Source organism: Dermacentor variabilis, chromosome 9, assembly GCF_050947875.1.
Source record: "Dermacentor variabilis isolate Ectoservices chromosome 9, ASM5094787v1, whole genome shotgun sequence".
NCBI lineage: Eukaryota > Metazoa > Arthropoda > Arachnida > Ixodida > Ixodidae > Dermacentor > Dermacentor variabilis.
The window spans coordinates 144006103-144020435 of NC_134576.1; the positions used below are offsets into that span (position 1 = coordinate 144006103).

At 41.9% G+C, this 14333-nt stretch overlaps 1 protein-coding gene across 1 annotated transcript; it reads left to right on the top strand.

Annotated features, from left to right (window-relative positions):
* The first annotated feature begins 3038 nt into the window (after positions 1 to 3038).
* Positions 3039 to 13676, top strand: LOC142557719 (uncharacterized). The gene is made up of 3 exons (XM_075669763.1): positions 3039 to 3132; positions 11850 to 11908; positions 13344 to 13676. Exons 2-3 carry the CDS (start codon positions 11860 to 11862, stop codon positions 13613 to 13615), a joined length of 321 nt encoding a protein of 106 aa, XP_075525878.1. The 5' UTR covers positions 3039 to 3132; positions 11850 to 11859; the 3' UTR covers positions 13616 to 13676.
* Positions 13677 to 14333: the final 657 nt, after the last annotated feature.

Sequence of the window (14333 nt, forward strand, 5' to 3'; positions counted from 1 at the left end):
ACAAGAGAATTCAAGGAAGTGTCTGAGATTGCACGGGCAGGTGATCTATGCGTCAGCAGGCCGCCTGAGGCATTATCAACTGCAGAGCTTGAATTCATGGCACGAAGGCAAGTGGCATTTTTGTTAAGCTTATATGTCCTTCTTTCCCTTAGCAGAATCAGTTCCGTATATATGCTCCTCTTCCACAATAAACGTTGCGTTGAAAGTTAGCGCTTGTCCTGTCTAGTCTTTGTCGATCGTCATTGCCCCGTTGTGCTTCCGGTGTAACTATGTATTACCAACCAAAAACCTCTGGGGAAGATTTATGTAGATGCCAATATCATATATGAGAAATGCCTGATCGCGAAGTCATTCGATGAATTTGAATGCTCTTCGGCAGATTCCTCCCATAGGATGAAATCCAGATATCATAAGAAGACATTTTTTCGCTACTTTTTACCCTCGACTACAAGAAATAGTCATACTGCGAATTGTGTTCCAAGTTATTGAGGATTATCGTCGTCAAGTCACTGTCACTAGGCAAACTTCCACGCGATTGGAATTCGCTAGGACCGTTCCAGTACCAAAAACGAGCAACTAATTTAACGCTTCTTCACACGGTCTCATTTCATTGCTGCGTACATGCACGCTGTAGAACACATTACATTCTACCACTTATCACCTTTTTTTTTTTACAAAACCGCCTGCTACGCATTCGACAACGCGAGTTATGCAAGCTGGTGTCAACTACAAAACAACTGCTATAAGCCGTTCACGGCACTGCAGCGGTTTTACACAAGCAAGGACAAATCGAGGTTATCTCTTTAGACTTCCACAAACCGTTTCTCACTCAGTGCTTTCAGCATACTGCCTATACTGAAAAAATCGACACTCTGCACAGACGGATTCAAAGTCACCTTCATCTATCGAAAAACGGAGAGTTACTGCTGATAACGCTGCTGTGCACAATCAGTGAAGTTTGGAATCCCGCAGAGATCACTGCTAGGGTCACTTTCTTCTTAATTTCCATTGACATCTTTGCATAATATATTCCAGTAGACGTAAGAATAATTGCAGACTGCATCCTTTATCATGAACTTCGTAGTCACCGTCACAACGACCACGTAAATTTGGCATTATTTAATATGCACACTTGGTGCGCAAGATCACAAATGAAAGTAAATTTTACGAAAAAAATGGTAGCTATGACCGTAAATCGTAAGCGGCTTTCGCTATCAATGGAACGAACGTATGTCCCGCACATAAAGGAAACCCGTACAGCAGTTGGGCTTCTTAAGGAGCTCCCTGAGAAGCTCCACACCGGAAATAAAGGTACTTGCCTCCGAACATTTATTTGTTTCACCCTCGAATGTTATTCAGCACTCTAGGACCTCCACAATCAAGTGGACATTAAAAAAACTCGAAGGCATCCAAAGAAAGGCAATTGGGTTCGTATATAATTATCACAGCTACCGCATTTCTACGGGCACTCCTTCAAGACTGCCAAATCTCAAGACCTCGAGGTAGCGGGAGCGATTCCGGTCGTGGCGGCTGCGCTTCCGTGGAGGTGCACGATGCCCGACGCTCGCGTGCACAGGGTGCACCTTAGACAACCCCGGCTGGTCGAAATTGATCCGTGGTCTCCAAACCACGGCGCCTCTTCTAGCCGGATCGCCGTTCTAACCCATAAAACCCCACTGTTTTTTTTTTACATCTCGAGTTATTACAAGACGCGACGACGCAATGACATACTGAAACGCATATTTTTCAAAATTGTTCATGGAAAGCTTTAGGGCATTGACGAATACAGGCACATCAAGTCAAGCGCACAGCGCCCCACGTACGCCCGCATTCAAAGCAACTGAAGGAATAACTTATTTAAACCAATGGGACATTAAAACCTCGTTATTTCCGCACACACTCGCCGAATAAAATTTGTTATCGGCAGAAACAGTTCAATCTACCGACGTTTAGTCATTCCCATCCGCACTGGGTAGACAATCTGAACAGCTTCCCATTTTTCTTTTTTTTTTTCAACTACTATGCATCTCGCCTCAAACAGCGGCTGGAGTTTCCCGTCGATGGCGATTTCTCTTGTAGACCACCGTTGTTCAAACAAGTGTCATATTCTCAATTTATGTTATTATCTCTATTGCTCAAGGGCTTTTCCGCAATTATTATTATGTTTCCTATTTCTTTCGCAAGCCTTGTGTTTTTAAGTCGTTTCAGGTGTATCGCATCCACGGTTCTTTTGCGCGCTTGCTACATTGTATGTTGCCTCGCTTCAGATAAAGTTTATTGATTTCGCTGGACTTTTTGGTTCTCCACTGCATTATCCAATCGTGCCAATGGTCGCATCGGGGATGGCAGTACTTCTCAAATGAAACAAATAAATAAATAAATCCCATTAATAACCTAGTGTACTGAACAACGAGGTAAGCCATAACCACTCTGCGACCATGGCGGTAAATGAATTAAGATTTTAAACAGAGCACAAAATTTCGAGAGTCACGCATGTATTTCGGCGAAGCAATTAGAAAGGCAAAAGTGCCTGCACTGATCGCATTAGATATTTGATACAGCAGGTTTGATTAAATCACACTGGGTATCGGAGTCATTCTTCGGCTGCAAGTGTATTTATAACATTTCTTTTTAATACCACGGTTATTAAAGCAAAGCGCCTACTCTGGCACTAATATCTGCGTACGTAAATACTGCTTCGTATATCGATGAACCTCCACCATTAAAGATAAGAGTAAGGAAATGAGCGGGGCTAGTTGGTGGACGTTCGTTAATGTATTTCGCTTAGTATCACACTGATGGAAGAACAAAAGAACGAACATAAAAGAACGGCCGCAGACTTTTTGTTCCTTTACGTTCGCTCTTTATTTCTTGTGTGAGTAAGATTAAGCGCAATACAGAAGATATACAATCAACAATACAATCAACAGATAAAAGCTTATTGAAGGATAAAAGAGCATGTGCTATTGTTTGATTTTATCTGTTTTCCGGAACGTAGAAGGACTCCTCTTGCTTCTCAGAATAAAAAGCCATAGCACGTTCAGCACATCACACAGTTGCCTTGAAGGCAGAAACGCAAACCGTATCAAACCTGCTGTCTTCGTCGCCCGTTAGCGTGGCACATACCGAAAGGTGAGATGAAGTTCCAGTAAACGTTTTTTTTGTAACATCGCGACAAAGCAGCACAAAGTTCTGTTGCAAATATTTAGATTGAAAACTTGCTTCGTGAATCGGGGGAGAGGGAATGTTCGGCATCTAAATTGATGACTTTGTATCAGGTGCTTGCACTTACCGCACAATATCAATGATATTTTTTGCTGAATTTTTAATCACGCATTTAGTATAGACGAGTTGTAATGACTGCCCTAAGATTGTGAACTGTATAGGCTATGTAGAGCAATGAATTTTTTAATGAGAAATATTGGTGCCGATTGTTATTAGGAAAAAATCCCTACCGATTGTTATTAGGAAAAAAACATTTCTATGGTAGCTGTTTTTTTATACTGTAAAATCACATAAAACTGAAATAGTTGAGTAAGCATAACAAGAAAATACAGTAGTATGCAAAATTTTACATATGAGATACATTTTTCTAACAATAATTATTTTTGCGTCATCGAAAACATCGGCACAGGAAAAGAAAAGAAACAAAAGAAAAGTGAGGACATGTGCAAGCATGTGCAGTGTTACGCATTTTTAATAAGTGAGTGCCTTAATTGTTTAAGAAATGTATGCGATCTTCTTAGAGTAGTCGGGTCACTATCAAGCTTATTCCAAACTGAGGTGCCTGTAAACTGCAGTGTAGAGCAACCGTAATTAGCATTTACCTCACATAGGCAATAAAAAACGACTGCGAGATGCGTTCCCAACTTTGCGAAATGAGGGATGGAGCGATACTGTTCTCAAGACTAGTTTTTCATTAACTATTTGATGCATGACGCAGGCGATGTTGTATGTTGTCAAATCGCAAATGTTGAAGATGTTCAGGGTTTTAAATACATTTTCACTCTTATTATGCATATTGTTGGGTGCTATAATGCGAAGAGCTCTTTTTTGAAGTGTAAACACCGGTGACAGATGAGTTTTGTGCGTGCAACCCCAGATCTCTAAGCAGTAATTAATGTGAGAGTGAACAAATGCGGAGTATATATTGATAAGTATGTGGGAAGGGAAATAGTTTCGACGTTTCGACAGCACATGCAAGTCATATGAAGCCCTATCAACTACAGAACGCACATGAAGGCGGAATGTTAAATAGCTATCGATAATAACAACAAGAAATTTCGTCTCACTAAACTGTTTTATTGGATGGTTATTGTAAACGACATCTGAATGAAAAGTCGTTTTCCTTTTTTCAGAATAAAATAAAATAAAAACTGCCTTCGTTGGTTTAAAGTGAAGGGCATTCAGTGTACGCCAACGGTGCGAAATTTGTAATTCATGGTTAAGCTTATTAATTAGGTTGCATTCTTCACGATCAGCTATTATAAGGTTAGTATCGTCTGTATAGAGTACAGAGGTAGCACACACAAGCTGCGAAGGCAAGTCATTTATACAGAGTCAAAAAAATAAAGGTCCAAGTATGGATTCCTGGGGAATGCCAAGGTTAATAACAATGCTGTTGGACTGAAAATCACCTAGTTGAACAATTTGTTGCCAATTTTCTAAGTAACTGCGAATTAACGTCAAAGATCTTCCATTAATTCCGTAAGGCAGCAATTTATCGCTGAATATAAAATGTTTGAGAGAATCGAAAGCTTTCCCAAAAATCTATTAACAATCCAGCGACTAGATAACCACTGTCTATTTATTTTCTAATTAAGTCTGTAAATTCTGAGACTGCAGTTTGTGTGGAAAGGCCGTTTCTAAAACCAAATTGGTGCCGGGAATGAGTGTTCTGCTTGTGCAGGCAGTCATTAAGGCGCCTCGCGAATATTTTTTTCGGGTATTTTGCTGAAGAACGGTAGCACTGAAATTGGATGGTAGTTTTCTATTCTACGCTTGTCCTTTGACTTATACAGTGGCAGCATCTTGGCAATTTTCATCCGTTCTGGAAACACAGCCGTGAAAGATATAGTATTCACGTTATTTAAAAATTCCGCAATCACGAAATGGTTCACGTCTTACCTTCATTGCAGAGAACAGTATGTTCAAATTGGTAACTGCCAGTCCGTACCCTCACTTATAGAGGGTACAGACTCCATTGTAAGACAACCTATGTGAGTCAAAGCTTTTAACTCGGTTGCATTCTATATTTCTTTTCGTTGCTTTTATTCTCCACTCCTGTAATAGGCCTAATAGGGCTTACAGTATGAAGTATTATTCACTAATTAATTAAATATTAATTAATTAATTATTTATTAATTAATTAATATGCGCGCGAACTGGTGACACGATGTCAGTTACAAGTTTAACGACATGCGCCGAAACATTGTCAATTTCAGAGGCAGCGTTTCGCAAATTAGAAATAGCTGAAGCCACTTCAAGCTCATCTGTAGGGTAAAGGTGAAAAGAAGAATTTGTACGTGGAATGTACGTTGTATCAAAATCCTTACCAGTTTAGTTAATGTGGGACAAAAAATAGGCACTCACAGCATTACAGATACTTTTGGGTCTAGTCTACACAACGTCATTGTATATTATTTTTCTGGGGGATGTTGTTTTACGTCTCGCGCAAAAACTGGTTGAGAAGGCACCAGTTTTTTTTTTTTTCGCATCCTTCCCGTTCTGTGCAATGCAATTGCTAAAATAAGCCTTATTTGCTGCATGAGGTGTTCTATTAAGAGTTTGCGAATACGTAGACTATCTTTCCTTGAAGAAAGTGTTATAAGGTTCCCTTTTTAATTTCTTGTACAAATTACAGTTAGGTTTAATAGAGCGCAACAGCGCGCCCGTTACGCAAGGATCTCGCGGGATTGCATGTCTACTGCGCACACAGTACGTGGTGGAGGCGGTGGCGATCGCCTCAGTAAACATGTCTACAAACACGTCGTAACTATTGTTAGAACATTTCGACGAGTGTACACGTGACGAATCAATTACGCGTACATTATTTGCAGATACGCAGAGTTAAATAATGTCCGGGTAATACACTTCTTGCTTGAGTTCAGGCACTTTTACATTACAAAAAGCACAGGGTAGTGATCAGTAATATTAACATCTAAAACTTGCGCATATTTGCAAACATGTTAGACAACAGGTGTTAGACAACCACGTGTCAGACAACTTTGACAACCACGTGTGAGACAAGAAAGTAATGCTTTCTTCCATGCCAATGACCTAGTGTGGTAATTGCGCAAGACGGCCCAGACGTATAGTTATGTCACCCAGTACGGAGGTAAGTGCATTCACACTCTGATTATATGAGCTACCTGTCTGTGCTGTAGGACCCTGAATTTCGTTTTTGTCTGTCGTGGTGTTCGCAGCAGCTGAGCTACACCTTAACTTTGCTGAGCAGCACGTCGGGCACGTCCAAGTCCTTCGAGCAGCTTCATTCTTTCCTTTAAAGAATGTTTCATTTGTACCAGAACATTTTCCCGCGCGATAAATGTAATCGCATTCGGAGCAAGTAATCCTATCGCAGTCATTGTTGATTGTCTTCTTGCAAGAAAGGCAAACTTTACGTGTCATGGTAATTTTTCTCTGCAAATGGAAAACACTAACATTGTCTGGCAGCAGCGGTGGCAGGAAGAACTTGTTTAAAATTTGCTAGCTTAAAAATTGATGCAGATACAATGAACATGTTGGAATATATGTAAATTGAAGCCCAAGTTAAGTGGTTTATTAAATATTTTACAACTCACCCGATGCGTACAACTGTGTTTGTTTTCACCCCCGGTAACATGTAATCTTATTTCTATGTTAATCATTGTCCACAACGAAGTCCAGAGCTCTATTCTCTAGAAGCAGTAATGCTTATGCACTTCACAACTCCTAACCTAAGCCGAAATGCAAAAACAAAATTAAGGTGTTAGATAGCAGCAGCCGTCTATGAAGCAATGTCAAGAGGGCGAAAGATACATATGATGCTTGTCGAGGGAATTCAATGGCGATGACAGGTGTCTGCACAGAGTAATACCACACATACCTTTCTACATATAAGCATTCTGTACCTGTTATGGGCCAGTGCCAAAGACCTTAATAAACGGATATCTATTTGGGGGATATATATATATATATATATATATATATATATATATATATATAATACACTCCCTCCCCACAACAGAAATAGGCCTCCGTGGTGTACTATTCGGCCACTCCCTCCCAAATGACTCATTCGATCAACCAATGGCCCTCAGTCCCCAGCAGCTGCGGAGCACCTGACCAAGGCGGCGGTCAAACCTGTAACGCAGCAGAGGGTAGGCCAGGATACTGGACCAGGATAGGCCGTCCGTGGAACCTGACCCTGGCAACCTTTAACATCCGAACTCTGTCGAGCGAGGCTAGCTTAGCAGGACTCTTTGAGGAACTATCAGCATTTCTTGGGATGTCATCGCCCTTAGTGAGGTTAGTAGAGCTGGTGAGGCTTATACATTGCTGAATAATGGACCTGTCCTCTGCTATAGAGGTCTCCCAGATAAGAAGTAATACGGGGTAGGATTCCTAATTCATAAGGACATAGCGGGCAACATTGATGAATTCTACAGCATTGATGATCAAACATAATAAGAAGTATAAATTAAAGGTAGTACAAGCCTATGCTCCAACATACAGTCACGATCATGAGGAAGTAGACCAGTTTTATGAAGATGTTGAATTAGGGATTAGAAAAGTGCAAACTAAGTATACTGTAGTCATGGGTGCCTTTAACGCAAAAGTGGAGAAAAAGCAGGCAGATGAACAAGCAATTGGCAACTATGGCATTGGTTCTAGGAACACTAAAAAAGAGATGTTGGAAGAATTTGCAGAAAGGAATAAGCCCCGAATAATGAATGTCTTATTCAGGAAGCGTAGCCACAGAAAGTGGACCTGCAAAAGCCCTAATGGTGAAACAAGAAATGAAATTGATTTCATACTTTCTGCCGATCCCAGAGTAGTGCCGGATATAGAAGTGATAGTTAGGGTAAAGTGCAGTGATCATAGGTTAGTGGGTTCTGGGATTCACCCCAATTTGAATACAGAAATAGTAAAATTGGTCAAGAAGAAACAGGTCCACCCAAACGCAGTAAGGCTAAAAGCAGAACAATTCCGCTGGTACTTGCAAACAAATATGCAGCCTTAAAACGCAGAGATTAAGATGACATAGAGGTAATTAATGAAACCGTAACTGGGCTGGCTTCAGAAGCAGCAATTGTAGTGGAGGGTAACACACCAAGGCGACGAGTAGGTAAGCTCTCCCAAGTAACAAAGTACCTCATAAATAAACTACAAAGAATCAAAGTGTCCAACTCAATAGATCAGATAGAATTCGAAGAACTTCCAAGACTGATCAAAAAGGAGAAAATAAGAGATATACAAAACTATATCGTGAAAAAAACTGAGGATGAAGGAAAAATGGATGCAGCACGAAATCAGTGAGAAGAAAACTCGGCATAGGAGAAACAAATATGTAATCATTTATATTATATTATGGGGTTTTACGTGCCGAAACCACAACCTGATTACGAAGCACGCCGCAGTGGGGGACTAAAAAATAATTTGAACCACGATAACAACGATCCCGCCGCGGCTCAAGGCCGCGACGAGGTGCTATGATCAAGATGTCCAAGCCCAGGCCGTCCAGCAGATCTCCACGGCCCTCGAAAGGCAACGACCGAGCGAAACCGGAGGGAGGCTGCCATCCCAAAAGAGGGGAGGGCGCGGTCGACCAAAGGGAGTAGTGCGGCCGCGTCCGAAGTAGAGGCGCCACACGCCGCGGAGACGTGATGGGCGCGTCACGGTAACGCCTCCCTAGCAGGGGAAGGCTAACAGGGGAAGTTCTGCAGGCATTCATAACAAAGTTTCTTCACTCACTCACTCACCACCTGGTGTTCTTTAACGTGCACCTAAATCTAAGTACACGTATATTTCTCGCATTTAGCTGCCATCAAGATGCGGTCGCCATGGACGTGATCCGATCCCGTGACCTCGCGCTTAACAGCCCAAGACCATAGGCACTAAGAAGCAAGACGTATGCACTGAAAGATAAGCAGGGTAAAATCATCAGAAATATCGAAGACGTAGTAAAAGCACTGGAAGGATTCTATAGTGACCTGCAGACCAGCTGCTATACCTTCATTTGAAGTTGTAATGAACGGGTTACAGAGGCTCTTTCTATAACTTGCAATGAAGTTAGAAGGGCCTTGTAAGACATGAAACGGAGAAAAGCGGCAGTATAACATGTAGTAGCAGTCGATTTAATCAAAGATGGAGGAAACATAATGCTTGAAATATTGGCTGCTCTCTATAAGAAGTGTCTATCAACTTAAAGGGTCCCAAGAACTGGAAGAATGCCAACATTATACCAATCCACAAAAACAGAGGCGTTAAAGAACTGAAAAAATTATAGGCCCATTAGCTTACATCCAGTATTATATAAGATATTCACCAAGAGAATCTCCACTAGAATAAGAGAAACACTGGACTTCAGTCAACTAAGGGCTGGCTTCAGTATGGGATACTCTACAATGGATCACATCCATGTCATCAATCAGGTAATCGAGAAATCCGCAGAGCACAGTCAGCCTCTCTGCGTGGCTTTCATAGATTACCAAAAGGCATTTCATTCAGTCGAGATACCAGCAGTCATAGAGGCATTACGTAATCAAGAAGTACAGGCCAGTTACACAAATATCTTCGAAAATCTCTACAGAGACCCCACAGCTGCCTTAAATGGGCACAAGAAAAGTAGGAAGATACCCAGAAAGAAAGGGATAAGACAAAGAGACACAATCTCTCTATTTCTATTCACTGCGTGTTTGGAAGAAGAATTCAAGCGGTCAAACTGGGAAGGCTTAGGAGTGAGGATCAGCAGCGAATATCTCAGCAACCTTCTATTTGCTGATGACATTCTCCTGTTCAGCAACACCGAGGTCGAGTTCCACCAAATGATTGAGGACTTTAACAGAGAGAATGTAAGAGTGGGGTTGGAGATTAATATGCAGAAGACAAAGATAATGACCAATAGTCCGATAAGGGAACAAGAATTCAGGATCGCCAGTCAGCCTCTAGAGTCTGTGACGGAGTATGTTTACCTAGGTCAACTAATTACAGGGAACTCTGACCATGAGAAGGAAATTCACAGAAGAATAAAAATGGGTTGGATCGCATACGGCACACATCGTGACCTCCTGACTAAGAGCTTACCGTTATCATTGAAAAGGATGGTGTACAATCAGGGCATTTTACCAGCGCTGACATATCGGGGAGAAACTTGGAGATTGACAAAGAAGCTTGAGAACAAGTTAAGGACCGCGCAAAGAACGATGGAACGAAGAATGCTAGGCATAACTTTAAGAGACAGGAAAAGCGCGGTTTGGATCAGAGAGCAAACGGGTATAGACGATATTCTATTGACATTAGGGGAAATAAATTGCGCTGGGCAGGCCATATAATGCATAGGTTAGATAACCGGTGGACCGCTAGGTTGACAGAACGGGCTCTAAGAGAAGCGAAGCGCAGTCGAGGACGGCAGAAGGCTAGGCGCGGCGATGAAATTAGGAAATTCGAAAACACTAGTTGGAATAGGATGCCGCAGGACAGGCGTAATCCAAGATCACAGGGAGAGGCCTTCGCTCTACAGTAGACATAAACGATGATGCTGATGACGACGACGACGACGATGACGTCGATGATGATGATGATGATGATTGAGGGGATTGGCCAAGAAGGAGCACACAACCATTGGCACGTACCAAATGGTTAAAAAAGAAAACAAAGTGAATCAAAGAACTATCTCAATATAAGGTGCTCTTCAATTCAGAATTCGGTGTGCTTTCGAGATATCTGCGAGCTGACATTATCTGGTAAAATTCCATGATGGAATTATTTTTGTATTATTACGGCAGAATTGAAGCGCACGCACGGCCAGTATTTTGTCGGTAAGCCAATTACATTATATATGGAATTCAAGTTATATAAGCCTGTTTGCTGGCAACGCCATTCAGTACACATTATTTACTTCCGCACATATATATATATATATATATATATATATATATATATATATACAGAAAGATATCCGCCGAGGCAAGAACCGACTTAGAATCAAACAGTAGCAGCAGTCGAAGCACCAACATCAGTCACGCCAAATCCGGGAGTGTAGGCAATAAAATATTCACTTCGAAATACCTGCGAGTGTTCCAAAACAAAACTTATTCTGGCCCTTTGCAGAAAAATATGGTTATGTCGTCACAAGAAAAGGAACTGTGTCCTGATAATAGGGCGTCCACCTACCGGGAAATTTGTTTTCGCTAGGGGAAAAAATTCTCACGAGTGCCAACGGCACGTCAGAAATTTGCGTAAAAGGTACTGATGGCTATTTGTTGAATCACGATATTGAAGCAGCGCACCTACATCTGCCACGTACACGTACACATAGAAAGGACATACACAGGCAGGGGACTGCAGCTTCTGGACTGCAAGGTAGGACTGCAACTAGCAGTTGCAGTCCTGCGCCTGTGTGTGTCGTTTCTATGTGTGCGTGTACGTGGCAGATACAAGTGCGCTGCTTCAATATGAACATCAACGCGTCAGGAAACACGATTAAAACAAATTCGTCATCTGCTTTTAGACCGTGGTTAGCACATGTCTTGTGCACCTGAGAAGCTACAACCAAAACCTTCACTAGAGTAAATTCTGCAATTCCCCACAGCGATTTACGGCCTAGGGAATGTCGATCAAAACTTGCGTGGTGTTCTTTACCGCAGACCGTTCGACATGAAGTCCTACGCTATCTTGGCACTCGTCATCCTGGGGCACCTGTGCCGTAAGTACCAAACTGTCCAAATCGCACACATGTGTGCTCTCTTCTTCGTTCGTCCGTATACATTTAGTGTTCCCTCTAGCTTCAATTGAGACGGTATTTGCTCCTCCTGGAGACAGATGACATCTGACTTGAAATATTTGCTTTGTGTTCACAAGCATTAATGATATTCAGATTTCTCAGCCGGTGAGATTCCACAAGTGATGCGTCTCATTTTGTACAAACGTCATTCTACCTTTGGTTGCTTTTTTCTTTATAGTATCTATCTTATTATTACTATTACATAAAAAGCAATAGACGTACATTGCAGATAATTAAATCTCTTTCCTTTGAAAACTTGAAAGAATCCAAAAGAAAGCAGTAAGGTTTATATGTAACACTTACGGCGAGCATCAGTCAGTGACCTCCTCAAAAGAAGTGGTTTACCCTCTATTCCTAACAGAAATCGCATATGTCGCTTAAAGTTTTTCTATCAATTAATTAATAATAATTTCAAAGCTGACACCTCCAATATCCTTACCTATTCCTCGGGGTACCAAACTAGAAATCACCATTCTCTCTCTATAACACCATTAAATCCGCGAGTTAATTGTTTTGAATATTCCTTTTTTCCAAGGACCATCACTGATTGGAATAACCTCACGGATGATGTTGTCAGACAGACATCATTACATTAATTTCAAGAGCATTTGAATTGATTGTTGTTAATTGACCTTGTCGCTGTATTCTCTTGTTGAATTTCTATGTGCAATTTTGTTTTCTTTGTGTCTGTAATTCTATATCTAAACACAATGTTTCCCACCTGCTATGATCTTGTGTACAAGATCGCAGTATTCATAAATAAATAAATAAATAAAAAAAGAAAAGCCAAGGCCTAGCATACAACAACCTTATTAGAAAGGCGAGAAGGGCTGTCTAATTAAGTTGTCATTAATCGAAGGCAACAAATATTTAGACACATCGATACATAAGTGCGTACGTTCGTCCCTTCAACTCCCGAAGTTAACCTTTCGTGCGCCATTTCGGTTGATTTTACTACACGCTGCGTACGACTCCGCAGGGCGACCGTGACGAATAAGCGAAAATCATGCGTATCCGCTATTTGACTTCCCCTCGATTCCGCGCGAAGCACACTGGATGGTTGCGACGCCAAGGGAATATTTTACCATCACAGGCGATTACGTCCAATGCACTTCATCCGGCTTTCAAGTGCCGTAAAAAGGCCATTGTTTTACAACAATATTGCTGTGTTGTTGTGCATTCCTTCTGTTTGTGCACTGTCGTTACCGTTCCATACAGCTTGAAACACGTATCTATCGCGATACAGTTTTTGCGAACTCTTCCCTCATTCATTATTTTTTTCGCCGTCCTCACTGTATGTATTTGAATGCCAGCTTACGTGGCATGCTTCATATATTTCACTCGCTCGACGTTACAGAAATTCGCGCAGCCACGCTGAGCAAGCCGGCAAGGAACGTAGACGAGGCAACAAAAGAACTCACGGAAAGGATTTCCCGTTCCCTCGTGGAGCACCGTGCGGACATCATCGGTGCCCTCGAGGCACTCGAAAAGTCTGTGGACAGCTTCGGCGACGAAACCGATGAGCACGCCTTTAAGGCCGTACTTGCGGCTGTAGCAAAGGCCGTCGCAGAAGGAGGCATATCCGCGGCTGTCGGGGCTTTTATTGAGAAGTTAATCAGCAAATGCTGAATGCTTCCGCAGAGAGGTCTGTCATTGTTTTCTAATACAATAAATTGCATCTTCTCTTGCATCAGGAAATACGTCTGTTTCTTTAAACAGCAAACTTCAAACAACAGGAAAAACGCATGCTTCAAGAGGAATTCAACTGTTTCGTAAGTTAAGTAATTAGCATATACATCAACATACTGGCTACGCAACATATGAAGAGCAGACGAAGAGAGCTCTCCTTTCTCCTGCCGGCTCTCCAGATTCCGGTCTACTACTGGATAACAGTGACGACCGGAGCCATTCGTAACGAGGACGGTCATCGCTGCCTTGTGGAACCACGTATTCCAACAGAGAACTAGGATTGAAATGTAGGCTTGTTTAAATCATTCTAGAACAGCACAAATCATTTAGGAAGGAATTACTAAGCTGTGTGCTGGGGCCTATATATAACGTAAAACTGTTCCAATGTGTTTTTACTCCAATCTCCTGATGTCAAATTTACGTAACCACCGAAGGAAGCATCGGGAAGCACCGCAGCGTTGTTTGAAAAGCCCAATCAAACGCGCTCCTCGTTCATAGGAGGTCACCTTTTTTTTCTATTTAAAGGAAATAGCTTTGCCTACATTGAGCAGATTTTGTTATAGAATTGGCTGGAACAAGGCGAGGAGCCCAATCAAGTGGAGAGGGGTTCGATAGGGTGCAGCCAGTGCAGTGAAAGTAGACAAGTGGATGAAGAGGG

What these genes read in the sequence shown, in the direction of transcription:
- LOC142557719 (XM_075669763.1), top strand. Translation starts at nt 11,860, where the DNA reads ATGAAGTCCTACGCTATCTTGGCACTCGTCATCCTGGGGCACCTGTGC. An exon ending in CATCCTGGGGCACCTGTGCC is followed by an intron (nt 11,909 to 13,343) that starts GTAAGTACCAAA and finishes TCGACGTTACAG; the next exon opens with AAATTCGCGCAGCCACGCTG.